Source organism: Halichoeres trimaculatus, unplaced genomic scaffold, assembly GCF_033239565.1.
Source record: "Halichoeres trimaculatus isolate MK-OKI-2021-1 unplaced genomic scaffold, fHalTri1.1 fHalTri1_scaffold_1, whole genome shotgun sequence".
NCBI lineage: Eukaryota > Metazoa > Chordata > Actinopteri > Labriformes > Labridae > Halichoeres > Halichoeres trimaculatus.
Genome location: NW_027437179.1, coordinates 1,721,848 through 1,746,603, shown reverse-complemented (window position 1 = coordinate 1,746,603; position 24,756 = coordinate 1,721,848). Strand labels below are relative to the sequence as shown.

Here is a 24,756-nt window from a genome sequence, read left to right as displayed (position 1 = left end):
CAGCGCGAACGAGGCGTCAGCCAATAACAGGCCGATCTGTATTCCTGGGCGGAAGATTTTGAGGGGGAGAACGAGGAGAAACAATGGAGGACAAACTAATTTTTGCTGTGTCCGGCTTCCCGGAGCTATATGTTGTGTCTCTGTTTATCTACAGGGACATTAAAAAAAAGAACAATTCTTCATATGCAGAAAGAGACATGGTGGATCCTGCTGTCCTACAGACTGATGTGTGTGTGATGTAATTGACAGACCTGTGAGGAAAAATGTGTTTACCCCTGATTTTGTATGTTGTTTGTAGTTGATGATTGTACACTGCAAAAACTGAAATCTCATCAAGTGTTTTTGTCTTATTTTCAGTAGAAAATTCCTTTTTAGACTCAATATGAGCCAAATTCACATGACCAATCCAGAAAAATGTCTTGTTTAAAGTTATTTAAGGACAAAAATGAGGTCTGAATTGCTCGTAACCAGTAAAAAAATCTGCCAATGGAACAAGAGAAAAGTTACTTGTATTAAGACATTGTTCTTGTCTCAAGGAAATTTTCAAGCAATGTTTTCTTGTTCCACTGGCAGATTTTTTAACTGGTTACAAGCGATTCAAACCTCACTTTTGAACTCTGATAACTTGAAACAAGACATTTTTCTGGATTGATAAGTTGAAAGTGGCTCATATCGAGTATAATTAGACAATTTTTACTTAAAAAAAGACAAAAGCACTTGATAAGATTTCAGTTTTTTGCTGTGTAGGAAGAGGTGGAATAGCCTGAGGGACACCTACAGAAAGGAAAAAAATAGGGAAAAAGAGAGGTCTAGGAGATGTGTCCAAGGGTGACACATCTGCACCGCAGCTTGTGTCCAAGGGTGACACATCTGCACCGCAGCTTGTAAGCCTCGCCCCTTTGGCAGCTCCCAGCGCTTCCCCTGCATGCGTGCATCTGTGTGTTTTCAACTGCCAAGCAGCGCGATGAGAGCGGCCGGAGCGTCGACAAGTGAATTTGACACTTCTGGTCTGAATGTACGGTTAGTGCCATAGTCTCATACTGCAATGGGTTTAGTATTTCACATGCCATTTCAGAAAACTACAATTAAATAATTCGACCCGCCAAAGTGGCTACTAGGAGTGACAATGTTAACCCGCCACAGCTGAAATTCACCCACATTAGGCTCCCCTTAAATTAATTTGTTTTAGTTAATTTTATTTTCCAGTGAGTGCCTACGGAAGCGCATTGCATTCACTGGATAAAAAAAAAAAAAAAAAACCTTATCTCGTAATTATGAGATCCTGATCTCGTAATTATGAGATAAGATCTCGTAATTACGAGAAAAGATCTCATAATTACGAGAAAAGATCTCATAATTACGAGAAAAGATCTCCTAATTACGACATCAGGATCTCATAATTACGAGATCTTTTCTCATAATTACGAGATCAGGATCTCATAATTACGAGATCTTTTCTCATAATTACGAGATCAGGATCTCATAATTACGAGAAAAGCAAAGTTTCTTCTTCGTGGAATATAATACGGAAGTACAGAAGCGTAAATCCTACTGCAGTGATGGAGCTGTCCCAGTGCTATGTTCTAACCACCTTCTCGGTTTGAGACACGGGGAAATGTTTCTGAAAAATAAGAACGAAAAACAGAAAATCCACGATTTTCTGTCCTGGTTTTAAAAATGGAAAAACGAAAAATAATAAAAGATTGTGCCAAAATTGTTTGTGTGATATCTTGATATTAAATGTGAACATCTCTCTATTAAAATTAGACTAATAACTCACATTGAAGGTTTATACGGACATGTTCCTGAGCTTTTTTTTCTTTATAAGTAACAGATCGCTGACGATTCACTCCATCTTATCCGCGCGCATCTGCGCACTCCCATGTGTTTCAATGAGACAGTCAGTACACAGTCTGCTGCTGTCTGATCTGCTCTCAGATAAACCAAGAAACATCAGAGAAGATGATAAAGTTTTTTTCTCTCCTTCGTTTTCACCTGTTCCATGAGCTATGAATCATTTCATGCGTAACGGCTTTGCCTTAAATTCTCTTCCGCAGCGCTCTCTCATCAGTAAAGAGGCTGCATTTAGGAAAAAGAGAATTTAAGTATACCAAGAAGTAATCTTATAATGGCTCACTTCATGCTTAACAGCTTTGTGCCTTTATTTCTCATCCGCACAATCATCCGATTGTGTTATGAGAACTTCTCCAACATTGCGCAGCATGTTTTTGGTTTATTCATTGTATTTAGCCCCTCTTCACGTCAGCCTTAAGACTCTTTTACCACCGCAGAAGCACTTTGGTTAATCAGATGTGCCCTGATCAATTTCATGACTTTGATCAGGGCTCTAAATTTGTAGACCAGACGCAAACGCAGGCGCACCTGCCCTGCGCCGGCCTTCGCCGCACGGACAGGGTGTGACCGGCGCACTTTGCAAGTTTCCTGCAGTGCCAAGAACGACGCATCCACGCGTCCCTAAATGCTAGAGGGGAGGAAAAGCCGTGAGTAGGTTTAACACAGCCGAGCGCTGTGTTCACCAATCAATTGACCACCTCTCTTCGCCATTAAATGCGCTGCAGCTAAGGGCTCATTAAGACTGACCCCCGCCACCGCGGAAACTGTGCTGGAAAGAGTCGGTTGCGGAGACGGTCAGAGCCGCTGTCCTTGCAACAGGGGAATGGACAGCGGGGCGCATTGGAGGACACGAAGCGCGTCACCGTGTGGGCCAGCTCCTCTCTGATGTTTCTTGGTTTATCTGAGAGCAGATCAGACAGCAGCAGACTGTGCACTGACTGTCTCATTGAAACACATGGGAGTGCACAGATGCGCGCGGATAAGAGGGAGTGATTCGTCAGCGATCAGCGGCGGTTGAATGAATTAATAAGATGTTTAAGCTAAATCAAGAGGACAATGTACGTGTGTGAATGAGTGAGTGAGGGAAGGGTGTGTGTCATTGTTCAAAGTAAGTAAAATAAGCGCTCTCTGGGCGCTCTAACAGGTCGCTCCGTTACATGAAATAGCGATATACAAGCTGCAACATAGTCTTTTATGTACTACACTCCCTAAAAATCATACAGATTAGAGGCTTTGTCTCACTTGGCTTCTTCAAAAAATAAAAAAATCCCCACGCCACCCCACTGATAGCACTGGGACAGCTCCATCACTGCAGTAGGATTTACGCTTCTGTACTTCCGTATTATATTCCACGAAGAAGAAACTTCCACTTTGCTTTTCTCGTAATTATGAGATCCTGATCTCGTAATTATGAGAAAAGATCTCGTAATTATGAGATCCTGATGTCGTAATTAGGAGATCTTTTCTCGTAATTATGAGATCTTTTCTCGTAATTACGAGATCTTATCTCATAATTACGAGATCTTATCTCATAATTACGAGATCAGGATCTCGTAATTACGAGATAAGGTGTCTATTTTTTTTTTAATCCAGTGAATGCAATGCGCTTCCGTAAGTGCCAGATCACAGCAGAAATAATTTAGAGTTACCGCTCTCATAAATCATGTCTGTATCTTGTTATTTTTTTTTTTATCTAACAGACTGAATAGTCTCATGTTATTCATGTAATTTCATGATGAGATGTCCTTTGTATACTGTTGAGTTCACAGTTGTCCTCGCGAAACTTTTCCATCCGCAAAGGAGCAGGTGATTCTTAGCGCACTGTGAAGTTCCGCTCCAATGCGTTCACATACACACAAACATGTGTGCATGTACACATGCAGACAAGCACATTCCGTATAGCAGACAGAAGCTGGGAAAGTCACCACAAGAAACATCTCCCAATACTTCCCCTGTGAGGATTCAACACTCGCTCTCCTGTGCCCTACACTGCCGACAATATCACCGACCCCAAAGGCTGGTAACCTAGGGGAAACACTGCTACCAGTACATGACCTGCTATGTTAGGGGAATTTACATTTTTGTTAGGGGAATTTACACCTGGGAATTTACATTCCCAGGGGTAAATGAAACTTTGACAGAATGTGAGGACATCAATAGTGTGAGCTTTGACCCATTTTGCAATATCCTACAGTTCTACAACTCTACAGTCCTGGTTTCATTTAGCAGATGCTTTCATTCAAAGCAACGTACAACACAAGCAAGACTTTGGACAGAAGGAAAACTTAGTTATTGCGAAAATAGTGCTACAAGTTATTTGATGTATCACTGCTTCTGGCACTAGTTTGTAACTGCTTGTGTGTAAGTGGTGTGTATGAACAATGACCTCCATAAACCAAAGTATAATTTTTGAAACCAGGCTGAAAACCTGTGTACATGAGCTCTTTTAACATGGGCCCTTTGGATTGATAAGTCTGTTCCATAGTGTCCTGTTTGTTCAGAGAGGGGAGAAGTTATGTTTGTTAACGCCGATGAAAGCACGGATGTTTCCCTGCTTCGTCAGCTTGACCTTCACATCAGGTATGACTAGATATTGTTCATAATGTAATCTCTAGGGCTGCACGATTATCGCAATCGCAATCGCAATCGCAATGTCAGCACATGCAATTACGTAATCGCAAAAGAGGATATCGCAATCGCAATCGCAATGTCAGCACATGCAATTCAGATTTTTCTCCATGATAACCAAGCAAATCTGTAGACTCATCATGACACAACCCTTTTTATTAAATCGCAAGCACAATCACAATCGCAATATTTTCCACCTAATCGCAAATCGCACCTTTTCCCCAAATCGTGCAGCTCTGGTAATCTCCCTTATCATTATGAAAAGGAAGCAAAGTGGAAACCCTTTATATTGTTTTAACATCTTAAAAAAAGATTTTTGGGGATAAAGGGTCAGATTACGATTCTTCTTCTCTCTGCTCCCTTATTTGGATTTAGGAGTGTTGTTTTTTCATTATTTGTTTTTCATTCTGTTTTTTTCTACAGTGACTGCAGAATATAACCTAAATAAATAAAGATTCCTACATTTGCTGCAGCCCAATTCATCACAAAATGTAGCCTAAATCAATGAAGATCTTTTTCTGACTGATATTTCCTGATATTGCTGTGTATCTGGCTTTGAGAGAAATTCAGCTTCTTCCATGCTCTCTCCGTCTGTTGTGTTCACCATCTTACACTGACATCACTCTACAAAAATCCCAGAGTGCACATGGCTACTTAATATGCACGTACTGATTTGCATTGACCATATATGGTTATGTTCGGGCGTGCTGAAGGCGGGAAACGAGGCGTGCTCACATCACCAAATTCACACTTTTCTTGGTGCGGTGTGATTTATCACGGGGAATAGCGTGCAGCCGTGTGTACGCAGAGTTTGATAGATCTGAAAAGAATGTATAGCTATATTTGGTCGTACGCACGTTTTACCTTTTCCTCGTAAGTGAAATTTAAGAGGACTTTTACACGGTGTAATAAATGAGGCCCCAGGAGAGGAGAATATGAAATAATAAGCCGCATCAGCTCGTTGGTATGGTAACAGGTGATTGTACTGTGTGCCTGCACTGACTCTGAATGCGCGGTGATAATGAAACAGTGTGGCCGCTCTCGTCACTGAAACTCTGGAACCGAGTGCAACCGTTCCTCTTCCCGAGAAGGGGGCAGACACTGTGTCCACGGCCGCAGTTAGCATGGGCGCTATTGCCCAAAAAAAGAAGATGCACTGACCTCAGAGTCAGACGTCCCGCTCGTGTTGCTGGAATCTGGTTCGCGCCAAACGTATCAAGTAAAGAGCGACGTCTATGAGCATGACCAGTGCGCGTGCACTCTTGTTCTCCCTTGTTTACAGGCGGTAGGAAAGTACTGCTGTGTAATAGTCTGACAGAGTGACAGATCATAGTCCACAGTCTTATATGGAGAAAAAAATATGGGATCAGGCTTAACTGTACCATACCGTCCCAAACTGAACCGACCTGAACTGCTTGGAAATGCGGCTTAAAACACACTGTGGGCTTTGCAGCTGGAAGCTACAGATACTGTGATTCTTACTGTTTCTGACTCCTGTGCTGAGTGGAAGAAGGCAAAGCAGAGACTAACGGTCCTGTCAGTGGTTCCTGTCAGGAACCTTGTCTGATTTCTTAAAAATGAAAATAAAATAAAATTGATAGAAATCTAATAAATTCCCCAATGGAATAAAATACAGTGAATCAGTCAAGCCCGAAGACAGACCCTGATGAACAACACCCACAGAGCAAAATAAATAAGATTTTAGTCCATACAGTGAAGCACTTTAAGTCAAAAGGGCTCCAGCTTAATGTGACAGCAGGTTCTTTGATTACTTGGCAACCTAGCAAAGCTAAACCAGTACACCAAAGCCCCATTTCCAGCAAGTAGTCCAGTATGGATTAATACAGTCTGGTTCTGGTGGATCACTAAAGCCCGATCCTGTTTGTGTGTCCACAGCCAACCATGTCTTTTTTTTGTAGGTGTTGTGTAAAGCTGGATGCCGATAGCTGCGTCAGCTATGTATTGGTATGATGGCATAGCAGCGTGACACAGTGTGCCCCAGATGTGATTAGGCTTGGTGGCTAAGACTAGCAGTGTAGAGCCATATCAGTGGTCAGAAAAACTATCTGGTATGGAGCCATGTTGGCCTGTGTCATCACTGGTAGCAACAGAAACCAGAACTACTTATTTTGGAAAACACAAACAGCTGGCACAAAAAGACCCATTTTCTCCTTTTTCTGACTGTTAGTTGACAAAAAGGCTCCGTGCACACCATTTATCTCAAACATAATAATTTCTAGAATGCTGCTGAGAGCTGCACAAGAAACCTAAGCAGATTGTACACACTGCCTATTGGGGCAAAATTGGGGCGAAAAAAACATTATTTCATATATTTCATCTCAAAAAACTGTTTCTTTTCTCTGTATCAAAATGTTTGATTTTAATGTTATCATACTGACGTATGTGGAGTTTTCCCTCACACATAAACACCAAGTTACTCAGGTTGGAAGAAGAGGAAGGAAGTGCTAAAGATGAACAGAGAAGTGTCTGAAAAACATGGCAGACACGGTGAAGGGGGAAGAGAAGGATGCACAAAGACGAGGCTGACCAGGAGAAGTAAAAAAACAATAATTTTTCTCCCCACTATTTCACACCTTTTGTACTGGATCAAGAATTTGGTCGGTACCTTTAAAAGTACCTAATTCGGTACCCATCCCTACCTAGCACCCTATCGGATGCATGTTCCTTATGGTTCGTATTGACAGCCAAAAGAGTGTAATATAAACTAGACCTCTTATCAGTAAGCTTTCAAACCCCTTTTCTTCAATACTCTTCTCTTACTTTTCAACCCGTCACTTTTCAGGCGCTTAACTAAGATCTCTGAAACAAATACGAAGCCAGGACCCTTTTGGGTTCACCTGCAGATAACACTGGGTAACAAAAAAAATTTTTTTGAAAATTGTCTAGAGTTTTTTAAGTTATTTAGGGGGATCAGGCGGAGCTTAATCCGAAAATGACATCCGTTTTACTCTATCAAGTCAGGCTTTGAAGCTATACAGATTGGTTGAAAATCTATGTTTTTGCCCACCTTAAGGGCTGAGTTATGCCAATAACTCTTATCTAAGAATGCTTTATCAATACAAATTACTGTTTAGTACATTTTATTGATCAAATGATGCAATCTTTATTCATTGTATATTAAACAGTAGACATTACTAAGAGCAAGTAGTCTAACGTAAGTGTTGACATTCAAGGCTTGAACTTCTATGTAGTAGAACACATTTTAGGGATTGCTTGCTGCTATCAATGAACAGTCTCCAATCTTTGGGGTCATTCTTTGGCACTCCTAGTTTGTGCAGGAGACCCACAATGTCTGAGCAATACACCGAATCAATCTCCTCGGAGAAAAAACAGAGGTATTCCTGGTGTCTGTTTCTGTAAAATGTTATGCGAGTACTGTCTGCAAGATGGTTCTTTTCCTTAAGTCGGGAAGCTAAAAGTTCAGCAGAGGACTTGGACAAGCTTTGGTCACGAATTAGATCATTTAGCTCTATTTGTGTGAAAGGATGTGGAGCATCATCATCAACAAACACCTGATCTAGGGATGCACGATATTATCGGCACAATATCGGTATCGGCAGATAAAAGCTTAAAAACACGTTTATCGGTATCGGCAGATATGAAAATTTCTGCCGATATGCACAGCCGATAAGGTGCTATTCAGTTAGGATTATTATTATTTTCCATCTGAAAAATAAGCTCCTTAAATAAAATGTAGCACTTCATTTATTTGCACTGCAGAGCTCTGTGTCTGTCACCAGGTTGTTACAGTAGCTCTAAAATAATCAAATGCAACTTGGTTATGTTTAAAAATGCATTGTTCATTTAAAGTTCATGTGATCTAAAGAAATTATTTTTCTGTATTTCAATACTGAATGTCTTGAGTTTGAAAAAATAATACATTTCTTATTTATGGTGAAATCAAATGATTTTTGTCTTGTTTTATGTGTGTTTCTTAAACAAATAAGACCGTCACAATAAGAGTAACATATAAATTCCAGCACAGGATAGACTTAGCTTTCTTAACAGTGAAAAAAACAAACAAACTTGTGATTATCGGTATCGGTATCAGCCAAAAGGGGTTTCGATATATCGGCATATCGGATATCGGCAAAAATCCAGTATCGTGCATCCCTAACCTGATCCTCTTGATCATCGTTGTAACTAGAGGAATCTCCCTCACTTATATCTGGAAGCTCTCCAAAGACAGGTACTGGGATTTCATCACAGTGAGCAACAGGACGGCGTGCTGATTCTAGATCAGGATACGTAAGGCAGCCCCTGTTCTTTCTGTTGATCCCAGTTACATTGACCGCACAGAAGTAGCAGTCGGTGACATGGTTTGCTGATTCTCTCCAAACTATGGGAACTCCAAACTTTAGACAACTCTTCTTGCCTTTTGTCCATTGACGCAGATACTCAGTACATGCTTTGCAAACCATATGTGGGGCCCAGACTTTATCTTGGTCACCAAGCTTTATACCAAAATAGGCATTATAGGCACGCTTTATGAAGCTTGTAACAGAGTTCCTGTTAGGTGCCAATGTGTATTCACCACAGATGTAGCAGAATACATCAGGGTGATTTTTGCAAGCTCTTCTATGAGAAGCCATGGTATTCACCTCTGTGATGAGAATGAAAATAAGTTATTCACTGAAGGTATTTCAAGAAGAAAAACTGGGTAACATCCAAAACGATATACGATACAGATATACACCAAAAATAAAGTGCTTGTAAGTTGTAGATGTGTTAACAATAAAGCAACCATACACGTAAAGATAAAGAAAAGGTGAAAAACAACAAATGGTCATAGTTTAAATAGTTGACCTGATAGAGCAAAACTAATGTTATATTTGAATTCTCCACCCAAAAATGATCTTAAAACAGCTTTAAAACCTTAGACAATTTTTTAGTTGTTAACCAGTGTAATTTATGACATGATTGACACACATAAAACTAGGGTTCTATCTTCAACTCTAAATACTAACAACTTGTAAACTACGGAGAGGAAATGAATAACTATTGCTCTGAGTCAAGAAGTTTGAGTCACAGAGTCCAACATTCACCTGAGATACCTTGTTTAGTTTTTTGAAATTCCAGGGTAACAAACTGGATAGGCTGACCTGATACTCTGGGTTTCAGCAGTGACAAGAATATATTCTTTCAGTATTTTCCCCAATCAAATCCAATATAGTACTGTTTTTTTTTTTTTTTTTAACCTCTGTGTAAGATCTGTGCCAAAGCCAAGTCCCAGCAGTCAGCATGCCTTTGCAGAAGCTGTTGGCCAAATATAGAATGTCAACAACGAAGCAGATGGGCCACCATCCTTTTCTATAATGCACATATTTACAATGAAACACAGTGTCCATGATGGACATGATGTGTCTAGGTTGATCAGTGCAGTTATCCCTGTCTTTCTCTCTGTTTGTGTCTTCTCCAACAAAGGGTGACAGAGAGATATCTTAATTGATCATTGATCAAATAACGATGCAACAGTAATGAATGACTCGACACATTAAGGTGGTTGTGAGTGTACTCTGGAGGAACACCTAGAGTCATCACGTTGATGTAGTTTAATTTGGTTAGCAGCATCTGTAAAGGCTGGCCCTCTGAAGATCTTTTTGCACAAGAGGAATCCATCAGACTTTATGTCTAAACAAAACCAGCACATGCCTGTCTCTGGGGAAACAAGCTGAATAAACTATGAGCAAAATGAAATGTACTGTATTGGTGGACTGACTGAGAAAACACTAGCTCACCTAACACTATCACAGGAATAAAAGACTTTACATTTAGAAAATCCCCAACCCCCATATTGAGCAGTGGAACACAAGGGTGTGCTTGTCCTCACTTCCTAAAACCAGCTCTGTACAGGGCAGTGGCTACCACCAGAAGCTGATTATGGGCACTTTAAAGTTTGATTTGATTTAATGTCCTGCCCTGCCTCAAGCAAGACCACGTGGTACAGGAATGTGGCTTGCTGCTAGGGTTGGCTCATTTAGCTATAGGGTGGATTCAGCCTGTATAGGGCCAGACAGGAGTAACACAGTGGGGCCACATTTAGCTTGTTCATTCGGAGAATGAAAACTGCCTGCACAGAGGCCAAATCCAATAAAGATCCAGACAAAGGGACCACTTTTTACCTAAAAAACACAGAGCAAAATGTGACTCCCATTAGGAGACTGACTTATTTGCCTGTCCTTTATTACTTTCTCACCAGGTCTGGTCAATAATAAAGTTCGGGATCACATTTTGGATGTTTTCACACAACTATTTGGGGAAGCTGTGAAGCAGACAGCATTTACTTCCTTGGCTTGGATTATTTTAACATGTGTATATGAACACAGAAATCCCACCCTGACAAATAAGAAAGCATGCAGAGAGGAGGCCTGAGGTCTCTTCAGTAAGCAGTGGAAGTAAGAACAAAATACATTCAGCAACCAGATCAAACTCATCACTCTACAAATACAGCTACCAGGTAATTTTGATTACAACTAAAAGCATATAGTAGTGATAAGCTAACATTATTCACCATCTGATTCACTGCACTCACCTGATTTAACTGTGTCCTGTGCTCCATGGAGCAGGGATGAAAGCAAAAATCACCCTTACCTCATTACACACAGCTGTTAAAGTGCTTTCTCTCCCTCTGTTTTCCTACAGGAGCAGCCCAGACCCCCACTGCTCCAAGTGACTGGGCTCACCCTCACTTTTCTGAGCAGGAGGAAGGAGGAAGCAGTTAGTGTCAGGGGGTCTCTGGCTGTGTCTGTACTCTGTCTTCGAGTGATTGATCCAGAGATAGGTTTGGGGGTTTGCTCAAGTTCTCTTTCAGTACAAACTTTTTTTTTTTAATAAAATATAGTGTTTTTTTTTTTCCAAACTTAGGTCCTCCTCCTTTTTCTTGGTTTTTACTAACATCACTTAGCTTTTCATATCCTAACCACCTTTGGGTTCATAAAAAAAAAAAAAATAAGATTAATACCATGGAGACTAGTCTGTTTCCCATGAGCACCATCACCCACTGTCAGACATGACTGTTACCAGGGTGTTCATTTGTTATGAATGAAGTGAGGATCTTCTTTTCAACGCTCATTTTCTTTGTTAAGGAAAACTCTTTGCAGGATGCAAAGTAACAGGAACCTTCTGTGTGTAGTTATGTAGAGCTGTTGTTTGAATATGATAAAATGTTTCTGCAATGATGAGAGTTTGCATCACACAGAGAATTCTTAAAGAACAGATACAAGCTGTTTCCTTTCAACACAAAAGCTCCAGACATGAACCTGAACATTTTGGAGCTTGGTCTCGACAGAAGACCACTAGTTAATGTATCAGCAGGGGGGGCTGGCCCATAGTTGGCAATAGTGCACCACCCCCCCTTAAGCCACATAAAAAAAGAGGGAGAAAAGTGTTTATTTTGCCGGTCTCAGTCTTAATATACTGTCCATTCAGCAGCTGTAATATAGCTGTCACATTCAGCAGGGCCCAACCAGTAGCCCCGCCCTCTTGGGGGCGACTTCAGTCAGACTGAAAATCACTTATATGTTGAAACTTTTCTTTCACATTTTAGACCCTACAATTCATTTCTATGGGCTCCCGGGGGGGGCTTGCCCAAACATGATGTCATCATACGCACTGATACGTGCTCCGGAGATATGTACGTGTGTCAAGATCATGGCTGGCAACCTTTACTCCATTGTTTCATTGAAGGAATTACCCTTTAATTGTCAAACTGATGTGAAAAATGAGCTATTAAAGAATTAGGACCACCCAGACCAAATTTAAATATCTAACAAGTGTTAACAAAAGCGGGGAAAACATACACTTGAGGATTTTCCTGGAGCTGGTATGATCGGACAATATGGCTAGCAGGGTGAGAAGTGGCTAACGCTCTTTTCTGCTTTACCTGTCTGCTAATTAACCCTGATGCCAACTCATTCACCACCTGGGCAAGGTCACTGTGTCACTGATATGCATCATCTCTCTGAAAAGGCAAGAAAACATAAAGCTTCCATATCCATATGGATAGCTGTCTAAAACTGTTGGCCTTTGGGAGAGTAAACATTGCAACATAGCTGGATGAGAGCTACAAGTTAGCTATGTGTCATCACAACGATGAGGTGAGCAAGTACCGGCACATCCTTGGCCGCCTCATTGACTGTGTGAAATTCTGTGGTGTGTTTGAGTTAGCTTTGTGAGACAAGGATGAAAACGGGGCCAGCAACCCTGGGACTGGTCGATTTAGCGGCATTGCTGGATGAGGTGTTTGAGGAACACCTAAGAACTGCCACAGTCTTTAAGAGCACATCAAAGACGGTGCAGAATGAGCTGCTGGATTGCATGGCATCTGTCAACAGAGAACGTATCGTGAAGGAAGTATAATCAGGTAGATTCCTGGCAATCCCAGCCGATGAAACCAAAGACGTCTCCACACAGACTCAGTTGGTGCTTGTGCTGAGATACATTGATGGAAAACATGCTGTGCAAGAACAGTTCTTCAAATTTGTCCCCATCTTGATAACAACTGCCGGCCCCATTGCCAATGCAATTTTGGAGAGACTGAACAGCGTTTTCACTGAAGATTACAAGTGTAAACTCATTGCTCAAGCTTATGATGGTGCCAGTGTGATGAGAGGAGAGAGGGCTGGTGTACAGCAAAGGGTCAGATATGAATATAAAAATGCCCATTATTACATTGTTATGCACACCAGTTGAATTTAATCATGCAACAGGCCACTTAGCACATCCCAGCAGTGAGAGTTTTTTTCTCCCACCCTGTTGGGGGATTTACCAGTTTTTTTTTACCTGGTCACCCAAACGTACGGCCCTTCTTGACCAGATTGTTGCGCGGCAACAAATGTTGAATTGTAAATAGTCATTTCTATTGCTTATTGCCAGCCAAATAAAGACTGAATATGTTCTGGAAATATTTGATTAGTTACAGTGTTTGATGATAGGATGTAGATTCTGCTGACAGTGATTTCATAGGCAAACTCGTAAAAATGAAAATGTGTCTGTTAAAAACCATGGTGTAAGTGTCTTTTTTTGTGTTGAACCAAATGTTTTGTTTTAAGACATTTAATTTGATTTAGCAGTTGCTGCTGCCCCCCACTACTACTTCCAAAGTGCCGATGTGTTTTTCATTCAATGACTGAACGACTCATGTTGTTGCTCTTGTGATACCTCCTCTCTTTAAAACACTTTTTAAAATCTAGATTCAGTGTTTGCTCAAGGGATTTCGGACTTTAGCCACATTTGTTTAAAATAAGACAAAGCATTGAGCCCTGTTTCTAAGGATAACTCTGTAGTAGCTTACATTGTGTGAATGAACAGTGACTTTCAATCTCAGAATATGCAGCATCTGGCTCATAAAAATGATTTTCCAGCCTTTAAAAAAGTTTAAAAAAAAACAAACCACAGAAGCTGATCTCAAGACCAAGCTCTAACCTCCTAACCTCAAGGGCTGAGAATCAAAGCCATCATGTGGTACCAAAACCTGCAGTCCCTAAAGAGGACCAATAAAAGTGGCTAAAACAGCCACTCATCCCATTAGGTCACACAGTAACATCACTTATCAAAAATCAGAATTAAATATGTCCATAGGGCTGCATGGTGGTGCAACAGTTAATGCTGCAGCCTCACAGCAAGAAGGTCACTAGTCCAATTCCCAGCTTGCCCGGTGGGCCTTTCTGTGTGGAGTTTGCATGTTTTCCCCTTTTCTCCGGGTCCTCCTGCTTCCTCCCACCATCTATAAACATGCACATCAGGTTAATTGAACACTAAATGACACAAAAATATCTCTGAGGGTTTGAGTGTGTGAGTGAATGGTTGTCTGTCTATGGGTGCATCTCGATGCATTAATTTCGTGCCTCCTCCATCCTATCTCCTTCGCGGCACTGGAAGTACTTTTTTAGTCTCCATTTTGAAGACTGTCCCAAAGCAATAATTGTGCTCGGAGGAGAGAGGATGGAGGAAACTGATCGGTGGTGCTATAATCGAGGAAACACGAGAGCTGGCTTTACAGAAATCTTTTCACTGACAGACACACCCCCATATGGAATATCACTCTATGATTGGACGCTGCAGCGCCTCAGACTTCTCTACATGAAACTTCACAAACACAACAGAGTTTAATGAAAGAGAAAAGACGAGTTGAGGACAGGCACAGAGAATCTCTCAAAAACTGATCATAAATCTGGTAATTAAGTGTTTGTCGTGAGTTTAAAGCACAAAACACTGAACACAACCATCATCAAATCAATATAACAGAGGATTGATACTGAAATCTAATAAATAATATCTTCCTGGAACACAATAAACTAGGTTACATTAATAAGTTTCAGAGTTCACGATCTAGATAAAGGCTAAATAATTCATAAATAATCTAACAATTATGCATTTTACCGGTGAAGTGATGAGCTTCTCAACAGCACACAGAATAAACAGCAAGCAGGTTTTCTTCATGGTAACGTGTTTGATAAACTGGTTAAAGGAACAGACAAAGCTCTGTTACTGTTTATGTTTCATGAGTTATTACAGTGCACATGTTCAGACACACAAACAGCTGTTAGAGCTGACTGACAGATGATCCAGAGGCAGTGGCGGACCGGGACAGAAAAACAGCCCCGGACTTTAACCCTGAACGTCCACTTGCTTGGCTCGAAGTGAGGTCTCCACTGTGTTTCTGCTGAGCCTCGCAACACACAAGATTGATCCCTTGCCATGGATGATTCAGGTCAATTAAAGTTCTAATCCAGTTTAGCAAAATAAATATTACCATGAAAGGGGAAAAACACGAGATAGTCCCGTTAGTGTCTAATATTTACATTCTATGTCTCTCACTGTCTTTGGAGAGTTGCGTTCAGGGCACTCTCTGGATTTAGCATGCTGTGTTGCATGAAAACAAGTTGTCCATCGTTCAGAAATTGCTAAAAGCCGTAAGAAGCGTAGACATTTTTTTCAAATAAATTTAGGGCGCATACCGGTCATTTTCTGCAAATGTCCTTAGAAGACATGGATTCAAAGTGATGTTGATGAAATTCTCCTGCGTCACGTTAAGACATGTTTCCAACTTCCTATGTGATACATTCAAGTACCGTCAGAAACTTGAGAATCTGACGATTACCCCAGTGTTTTCAAGTTTTAAATTAGACAAATGGACAATAAATGCCAGTCATTTAAAAACAAGCATTTTTTTTTTTATCCCGCCAATCGGTTTGGAATCCAGATAGTTTCAACTTCAGAACTAACTGGACCAAGCTAAATGGACTTAATAAGCCTTAGCTATTATTTTCTACTTTTTAGTATTGTTAAAACAAAAAAAAGCAAAAAACACTGTGCTGCTTCACTTTCTCACTTCTTCAGCAAAGTTTATCTCCAAATCAAACAATGGATCTGGACTCAGTATCGGCCAGTACTCAATATCAAATAGTCGGGATCGGGATTACAGGCAAAAAAATGCTGATCGGGACATCCCCAGTATTAATCCAAAATAGAGCAGGGGGATATATCGAATATACTCAATATATCAAGGTTTTTTGCACGCGAGATACATGAAATGACTATTGCAAGCAGTCATGCTATTGTTTTCAGACATCGATTCAGAACGTAAATCTCTTCGGTGATTCACTCGTTTCCCTCCCTGCTGCTCAGCCGGTGCTCCTTGCTTGCACGTGTCATCAGTTGCGGGTTGTGGGTTCCCCGGGCTTGTTTTCTAGAGTGTGTCTGCTTATTTGGGTTTGCTTTGCTGCCTGTATGATCCCTGATTCTCAACCAACTGTCTCCAACAAACAAGAAGCACTCTGCCCCCCCCCTCAAGTGCTGTTCAGTCACGGCACTCAGCTGAGCACTACTCAAACCCCGACGGCAAAGGAGATTGATGCTATTTTACAGTTGAATACCAAAATACTGCTAGCTGGGATATTATCAGAAGCCAAACCCAAATGCAATACAATTCAACCAGATCCCAGGCTCAAAGTCTGAAGTCACTGGAGTCCTTTAAGCATGACCAACATTATCCAGGTAGCTGATTTAAAGAAATGAAAGAACTATTATCTCCAACTTTAGTTTATGATATTTTCGAAGTATGTAATATGATATAATATAATATAATATAATATAATATAATATAATATAATATAATTTGATATAATATAATATAATATAATATAATATAATGTTTACTCAACTTTACCTGATTGAGATTTCGCCTTTATGCATTCAAATTTTAAAGGTCCCATATTATGCTCCTTTTCTGCAATGTAATATGGATCATTGATGTCTTCATGAAATGGTAGTCCCATGTTTTTGTCCAAAAAGCCAATAAATCAAGCACAGCAGCATTGTTTCCAGGCTCTCATAGCCCCTCCATTCAGAACAGTCTGATTTAGTGGGTGTGGCCTTCATATGTTAATGAGCCACTGCTGATACCACCACACTTCTCTGCGTCACTGAGAGTGCACAATGTTTAGAAAACAGTGAAGCTCGTATGCTGTAACATTACAGGCTGGAACAACAGGCTGACCGCAGCTAAAGTTAGCATCCTGAAGCTAACACAGAGACAGGGGGGACACTGAAGAAAAGCTGTTACATCTGCTTCACAGCACACAGCATTTAAAATACTCACATTTCTAGGGTCCGAGGTTTGTTGGCGGCTGGTTGGTAATGCGCCTGGATTCAGGACCAGTCTATTCGTTAGCCCTCTGTTGTACTGTTCAAAGTTGGAAAAGCAGTCGGCCGTGAAGTGACTAGCGCACACATGCAGAGTTTTACTGAGTACAGCTGACACATTTCCTTGATAAATGAACTCTAGCCACTTAGTCTCGTCTTCTTCTGAGATGGGAAGCTTGTGCATGGCACTATATGGCTGTTTACAGCCAAAAATAAAGCAGTGATGGCTGCTGGAGCAGCAGCGGGGAGGGGGTTGGGGGGTATCCGATCCGATGGACCAAACAGGTGAGACTTGCTCCTGATTCAAAAAAGAAAATCACTGCAGTCGCAAAATCCCCAAAATCCAAACAGCTCATTTTAAGGTCAGGATTTTACATTAACAAGCACTACTAAATACAGGTTTTGTCATTAAATATCACATTTTGTGGGCTGGGAGGAAAGCCAAAGACCCACAAATTCCCCTAAAAGACTTAATAAAGTGATTTTTGCACAATATGGGACCTTTAAAAATCCAACTAAAAGGTCTGCTTGAATCATTATATTGATGTCATTTTGTGCATCAAAGGGCTGGATTCAACATTGATATAGTGATTTGAGGAGAAATCAGGATATCAAGATATATATTGTAGCCTACAAATATCAAAAATGGATTTTGGCCATATCGTGCAGCCCCAATCCCAAATATCTGTATATGGGGGTTATGGTTTTTTACATCACCATTTATATTTTTATCTAACCTAAATAATGTTTATCTATAATCAACCAGTCAACCAATCAATCAACCCTTAAGTAACAAATCACAACAAACATTATCTCAAGACATTTTCCAAAAACATAAACAGGTCCTGTTCCCTCATCAAGACAAGATAAGAAGTCTGAACTGATCTTAATCCACCATGAGCACAGACCTTTGTAGTGTTTAGTGAGTAACAATAGAGAGGAAGGTCTCCTCCTCAACTGGCAGAAACCTTGGAAAGAGTCTAAATGTTTCACTTTGAGTGAACAGTGGATGCAAAACTGAAGTTTCACATGATGGTGTTCATCCAGATGTGACTTTCTGCGATCTGTCTTTGTTAGGGATCTAGGTGGCAACAAGCTTTTCTGGTCCTGGCTGAGTTCATCACAGAGACCTACCATGTCACATCTCAGCTATGACATGCTGCATTACTTAAAAACACTTAACTTTGACCCAGAGTTAGGCTTGTGGCAGAGTACTTGCGGCACATTTGTAATAGTTTCGTGATGGATTCAGTGAGCACAGTCCAAATGTGTGAGTCTTATCTTCTCAACAACCATCTCTGTATTAGCTGGTCCTAGAGCTAGAAAGCACTTTGTCTAAGGTTTGACCAAAAAGTCTGTGACAAACCATGTTTTCATCTTGTGACACCAAATAATACACACTTACAGCCCTCGTAGATTTTAATGATCAGTCATTGTGCAACAGTCAGGCAGACAACTGCTCTGTGAAGACACCAAATTAGCCTGAGTCATGTTGAGTTCTGTTTATTGCATCTGTCAGACCACAGGGTCACAGCCTTTCTGCTCATTCAGTTCAGAGGTAAGAGGAGGAAGCTGCACTGCGGCTCCTCCATGATGGGTTTGGAAAGCAAATACAGAGATCCTCAAATTAAAGACAATAAGTGGGACGGTCCTGAGTGTTGGGTGATGGCTTTTTGCATCCTCAGGTTCATCACTGTGACAGGGTTTAAAGCAGCTAGGAGATAACTCTGCATTACAGAGTACCAGAAAAGCACTTCACTCTTAATTCCTCCTCCTTTTGAAACACCGTTGGCCACATACCTCCATGATCCTGTCATGTATTTGAAGGCCCCCTTCCTTGTCTGCCGGACCTTCTGCAACAATCTTGGAAACAAAGATCCCCTCATTTGAAGTGCTTTCAGCTGCATCCTGTGGGATAAATAGAATTCTTAAAATTCTGTTGAAAATCTGTCACATCGTTAATCTAGACATATTTACATTGTTTTCCAAAGAGTTCATTTTTAGTCTCCCAATAAATTCAAGATTTTAATAAATCTTGACATCGGTTTGGAAATATAGTATAACAAGTCTGTGGTTTAACAATGAAAATCTGAAACAGGCATGTAGTATACTGACCAAACATGTGGCCATGACGCCTAAGTCAGAATAAAGGCAAGCTTATAAAAGTGACAAACCTTTCCCACTCTCTTAAAAACCCTTGAACTAACTTTGAACAACTGTTTAGCTCACTTAATGAACTCTGGCTGCATGTGGCATTTTAAAAGAGCTTCAGAAGTCAAAGTTTAAATCTGATGATTCCTAGTATGATTCTGCTATCAGAGGACACATGATGACGACACCATCTTTTACTATGAGTGACTTGTATTTTGAACCTATTCCTGTGCACTCTGTGTCACACCACCTGGATTTTAAGAGCCAGAGGATGCCAAAGCTCTCAGCCGTCATCTCCTATGTCCTCCTATAAATTACCCACCATGCTAAGTGTGGTCCCACAGCTCTGAAAGCTGCTCAGAAGACCAGGGAGCAAGGATAGAGGAGCTAAAATGAAGAGCAATGAGAGAGACTACACTAGAGCCACCACTGGTGTTGTGAATAGACACTCCCCCTGAGGCTTTGTTTCTATTTTTAACTTTGAACTTTGAATCTGATGGATAGCCAATATTAAGTGCTCCTGATAGACCAGTAAGCAAAGTTACATTAAGATTTAGAGTTCACAGAATGAAAATAAATGATTTATCATTCGATAGTTACATATTTTACCAGTAAAGTAATCTTTGTGTTTCGGTACAGGTCACCAAAAAAACAGAGAGCGGTTTTCTTTATGCGAGGAGTTTGTTAAACAGGTAAAATATGGAGCCCAGATGGCCTAGTGGTCTAGGTTGGGCAGGAAACTAAGGCTACAATTCGCACAGGCTCACCTAAATTGGACAATGAAAGAATAGACAAACATTGCCATATATAAATAAATAAATAAATAAATATATATATATATATATATATATATATATATATATATATATATATATATATATATATATATATATATATATATATATATATATATATATATATATATATATATATATAATAAATAAATAGATAAATATATATATATATATATATATGCTTTAGGTCTAAATATATATATATATATATATATATATATATATATATATATATATATATATATATATATATAGACTGATGGACAGATAGATGATGTGGATATAGACACACCAAAGCCCAGTTATCAGTAATCAGTATGGGTAGACCTAAAGCGTCATGATCATTTTTGTATATGTATTTTCAAATCCACATAACCATATTGATACATAAATATAATGAAACTAGAAACATGCAGTGCACCTACAGCCTAGGAACACATGTATGTAAGACTGTCTGAGCTGTGTCAGTATGCACATAGAAAGCTCATGGCACTTGAAGCATGTGCTATTCATTCTGGTCTATATGACACTTGGCTGATCCCCTAGGGATATGAAACCTCAGACGTGCTCAGCTTTCAACCTACCGTGCTTAGCTTTCCTCCTATGATGTTAAAACCTAGAGATCCTCCCTCACGAAGAAGATGGACAGTCAGGCTTCTAGTGTGTTCTTCCTACAGACAGATAGACAGACAGACAGAAAGATGAAGAAAACGCTGGAGGAAGACACCCAACGTAACCTAACTGCTCTTAACTCTGGGAGAGTAACATGATGGTTCAGCTGCTTAAAGAGTGAACAGAATAATAAAATGACCAAAACAAAATAAACTTATTTAAGAGGAAAATGACATGTCTTCACATTTGGAAAGGGAAATCAAGGGAAAATCAATACCCCTAACTACCACTGATGAATTAAATGACTTCACTTTAAAATTCCTGGATGGAACTTTTAACTTGGAAATCACATCATCTTAAATGTGAGTTATCATCAAATTAAAATGACAACACCACTAAAGGTGTAGAAATTGCTTTATATCTGTTTGGCTTAACTTAAGGACAAAACCAATTCTATTCAGCTACAGCTTAAAACATGCATTTTGCAGCTGATACATACTCATTCTGTCAACAACAAAGAAAAAACAAAGGTTTTGTCATGTTCACTCAATAAGCTTTCTTGTCCATACTTATTATGACTGACCTGAAATTGATATCAGTGCCTCATGATGACAGTGTGTATGTTTCTCTGAGTAGGCAGACAGATTAGGCTGCTAAATTCATGGTTTGAGGAGTGTGTGTGACAGACAAGTTGTGGACAGGGATCTAGAGATACGTCAAACCAACAATATCTGAATTTCTTCTCTCACATCAGTTTGATACCTGACAAAATGTAAAAACTTCCCCGTCTGAACTGATGTGACAGTTAGGTTTGGTACAAATTGTCTCATCTCCGCTCTGTTTTACATGTAGGCTTATCCTCATGTATCATTCGGTCAGTGCAGTCAGAAAAACTGCACTGCCCTATTTTTCTTCAGTCATTAAGGCCAAACATTGACTGTTATCCAAGTCTCAGCAGTCCAAAGCCCAAAGAGCTACCAATTCTGAACTCACACCCCTTTCACTGTAAATGTACACGTCGGACAACCTGTTACACTGGAAACAAGACATTGTGACCTCTGGCATAAAGCAGTCGGCTCTTAATCTGTTTCCTCTCGAAGCAGGGCTTAAGGGGTGGTATGAGCTAACATAACTTCAGCTGCCCCGCCAGGATACTGCAGCATGAAGTCACTAAATATAAAGCTGATTTTCCCAGCATGCACAGTGTCACGGCTGCCATATAGGCCAAAAGATCATCATGTGTATTCAGGAATGCGTGGTCCTGCTCAGTGCCACAGTGGCATTAGTGATACACGCTTCACAACAACCGTTACTTACAACAGGAAGACAACTGAACACATGCTCAAAGAGGAGTCAAACTTGACTGGGAAACTGACGAACAAGGTGGGAAATAAATCACACAACACAATCAGAAGAAAAAAAAAAGCTTCCATTCAATTTATTTTTGAAGTGTTTTCCAATCTGTAACACAAAGTCTACTGTTTACAAGTGGCTCTAAACAATCACAGTAAGTCTTTAACCTCAGCACTGCTCACAATTACACAAAATGTAGATTGGAAAACCACTTCTTCCTTTACTTTTTAAGTATCAGCATTCTTTTATCTGTTACAAAGGAGAAGAACTAGACCACACGGCAGAGATTCAGTGATGTGGTGAACTGCATCGTGGAACATGTTGTGCTATACATTTCAAATCAGTAAGAGCACTTTACTCATTCAAGCTAAGATACAACAAATGCAGACACACTGTTTCACAAGTTATGTGAAGCCATCTTTCCTTCGAGGATTAATGGAGTAATCGAAAAACTGGCTGGGACATTGTCCTGGTCTCCTGAATGACTTGTATCACTGAGTCTTTATTCCACTATGCTTGAGAAAAGAATATACAACAACATTAAAATCCAGGGGCACACAGATCACAATTTTCTGGCTGACCACCAATCACCCATCTTTAAAATGCATGACCTGCAGATACTGATTTGGGCCAACACCGATTTTTATTTTTTATAACTGACAGCATATAGCTTCAGTGTTCTAATCTTATTTAATTGAAAATCATTTAACAGTAACTGTGAAAAAATAAAATCTTTATGCTTTAACTTAAACAACCAATAAAGTGTCCTGAGTTTTGGGTCTCGGAGCAAAAAACAACAATGGCTGGCTGTCAGACCTAGGTATGGGTACCTTTTACATTTGAAATGGTATGGTACCGATGCCAGGTACCTGGTACTCAACAGTACCACTTTTCGGTACTTTTTTGGCTGTATGTGGTCAAAAATATCAATTAGTCTAGAAACAAAATATATATTCTTTCAATTTAACATATTTCTTCTTCAATGTATAACCTTGTAATGCTGTGTTCATGCCCAGTATGGAAAATTGTCCACTCTTCCACTCCCTCACAGTCACAAGGATGCATTTAGGTACCTAAACATGGTACCTTTTGATTTCACGTGAATCGGTACCCGATGCTTTTGACAGTATTTGGTTGGTACCTTGAAAAGTACCTAATTCGGTACCCATCCCTAGTCAGACTTTCCCGGAGGTATATAAGATCAGTTTCAAATGTAAAGATGGGCCGATCGAATTAAGGAAATCGGCACCGATCGAATGGCTGGCTGATCAATAGGTGCGTGTCTACTCAAATCAACACAAATTTATGTCTGAAAACTGAACCAAAATTTTACTCATCACTTGCAGCACAACATGACTCAGCGTGTAAATAGCGGGTGCCCAATCTATGCAATGATTTCTGGATTTTGGCAGACACTTCATGAAGTGTGGATAAAGTGACCCCAAACGGTGTCCTCCATAGTATTTCAAGACCACATGGCTCAAAACAGACACCTATGACTGGCTAATGTGCCAGCAATTCTTGCAGCCCAGAGGAAACCCAGAGGAGGCTTTGACCCTTCTCTTTGGGTTATGACTTATGGCTTTTCTGCCTGGAAAGAGTCTAAATAATGTTAAGACTAGGACTGGAAACACCAGGTCAGTTATTCCACAGGGCCATGTCATATGGATCGCCCCCATGGTCAAATCCTAAATAACAAATGAAAATGTTACATTTCTCCCTCTTTACTAAAGAATCCTCAGCTGAGAAATGATGCGGACAAAAACAAAAAGAATAAAAGAGGTTGACTGTTATAATGGGCTCACTTCTCTTTGACACTGATTCAGGAAACAAACAGAAAGCTATGTCAGACACTGCTACAAAATTCAGATTCAAATTCAGACAACTTTATTTATCCCACAAGGGACAATTCATTTGTAGCTTCCCAGTGTATGCATTCGCACAGTCAGTCAACAACATAAATAAATAAATAAAAAATCATCAAGGAAACATATTTAAGCAGGTATGGGACAGACAGAAATGTTGGACATTATAAGTAGCCAACATATGCAAGTCATAGAGAAAGATAAAAGCAAGGCAAAATAAAATAAATGTGGAATCCTTGTCACAGCTAAAGCATGATTTCAGTCCATGATTAGCACAACACGAGACTGAGTCTGTGTCCCAAACTGCGTAATTCTGCACTTATACATGCCATTTTAAAGTGCGCAAGTGCGTTCACAGTGACAGCATTGATATTTGTACTGCTTTTAATCAGCACAGTGCCTTGGTCAACTTTGGAAGGAGCAGTAATGGATCAACCAGTGGTTAAAATTAATTTTAAAAATTAGCAGAGGAACACTTGTAAATGGTTGTGAAATGCAATCTTTATTCCCTGTATGTATGAGGCCGCAGGGTTTAATTTGGGACAACGCTACCCTGTGAGATTTTTATGCACAGCCCCAGTAAGTGTATGGTGAATGCAGTACACCCCATGTAAATTTACTTAGAGGAGTACATATTTGAGACACAGCCTGGCTGTACTACATGACCCAAACAAGCAGCTTTGTGGGCTATGAGATGAGATGAGATGAGATGAGATGAGATGAGCTGATGAGCTGATGAGAATGAGATTAGGATGGGATGAGAATGAGATTACAGGTCTAAAGAACAAAACTTTAAAATCTGAGGTAGTGCAACATCCATGATTCCAATCTTT

At 40.1% G+C, this 24,756-nt stretch overlaps 2 protein-coding genes across 3 annotated transcripts in view; both read right to left on the bottom strand.

Moving 5' to 3' along the window:
* shq1 (SHQ1, H/ACA ribonucleoprotein assembly factor) overlaps positions 1-24,756 on the bottom strand; it is a 279,134-nt gene that overhangs the window by 197,398 nt on the left and 56,980 nt on the right. The gene's annotated exons all lie outside the window — the stretch shown is intronic.
* Positions 1-24,756, bottom strand: part of pdzrn3b (PDZ domain containing RING finger 3b) — a 61,235-nt gene that overhangs the window by 35,094 nt on the left and 1,385 nt on the right. Inside the window, exons 2-3 of the mRNA XM_074678622.1 lie at positions 20,678-20,764; positions 18,949-19,056 (exon numbers count right to left, since the gene is read on the bottom strand). Of these exons, the coding sequence (XP_074534723.1) occupies positions 18,949-19,056; positions 20,678-20,764 (195 nt within the window). The remainder of the gene's footprint in view (positions 1-18,948; positions 19,057-20,677; positions 20,765-24,756) is intronic.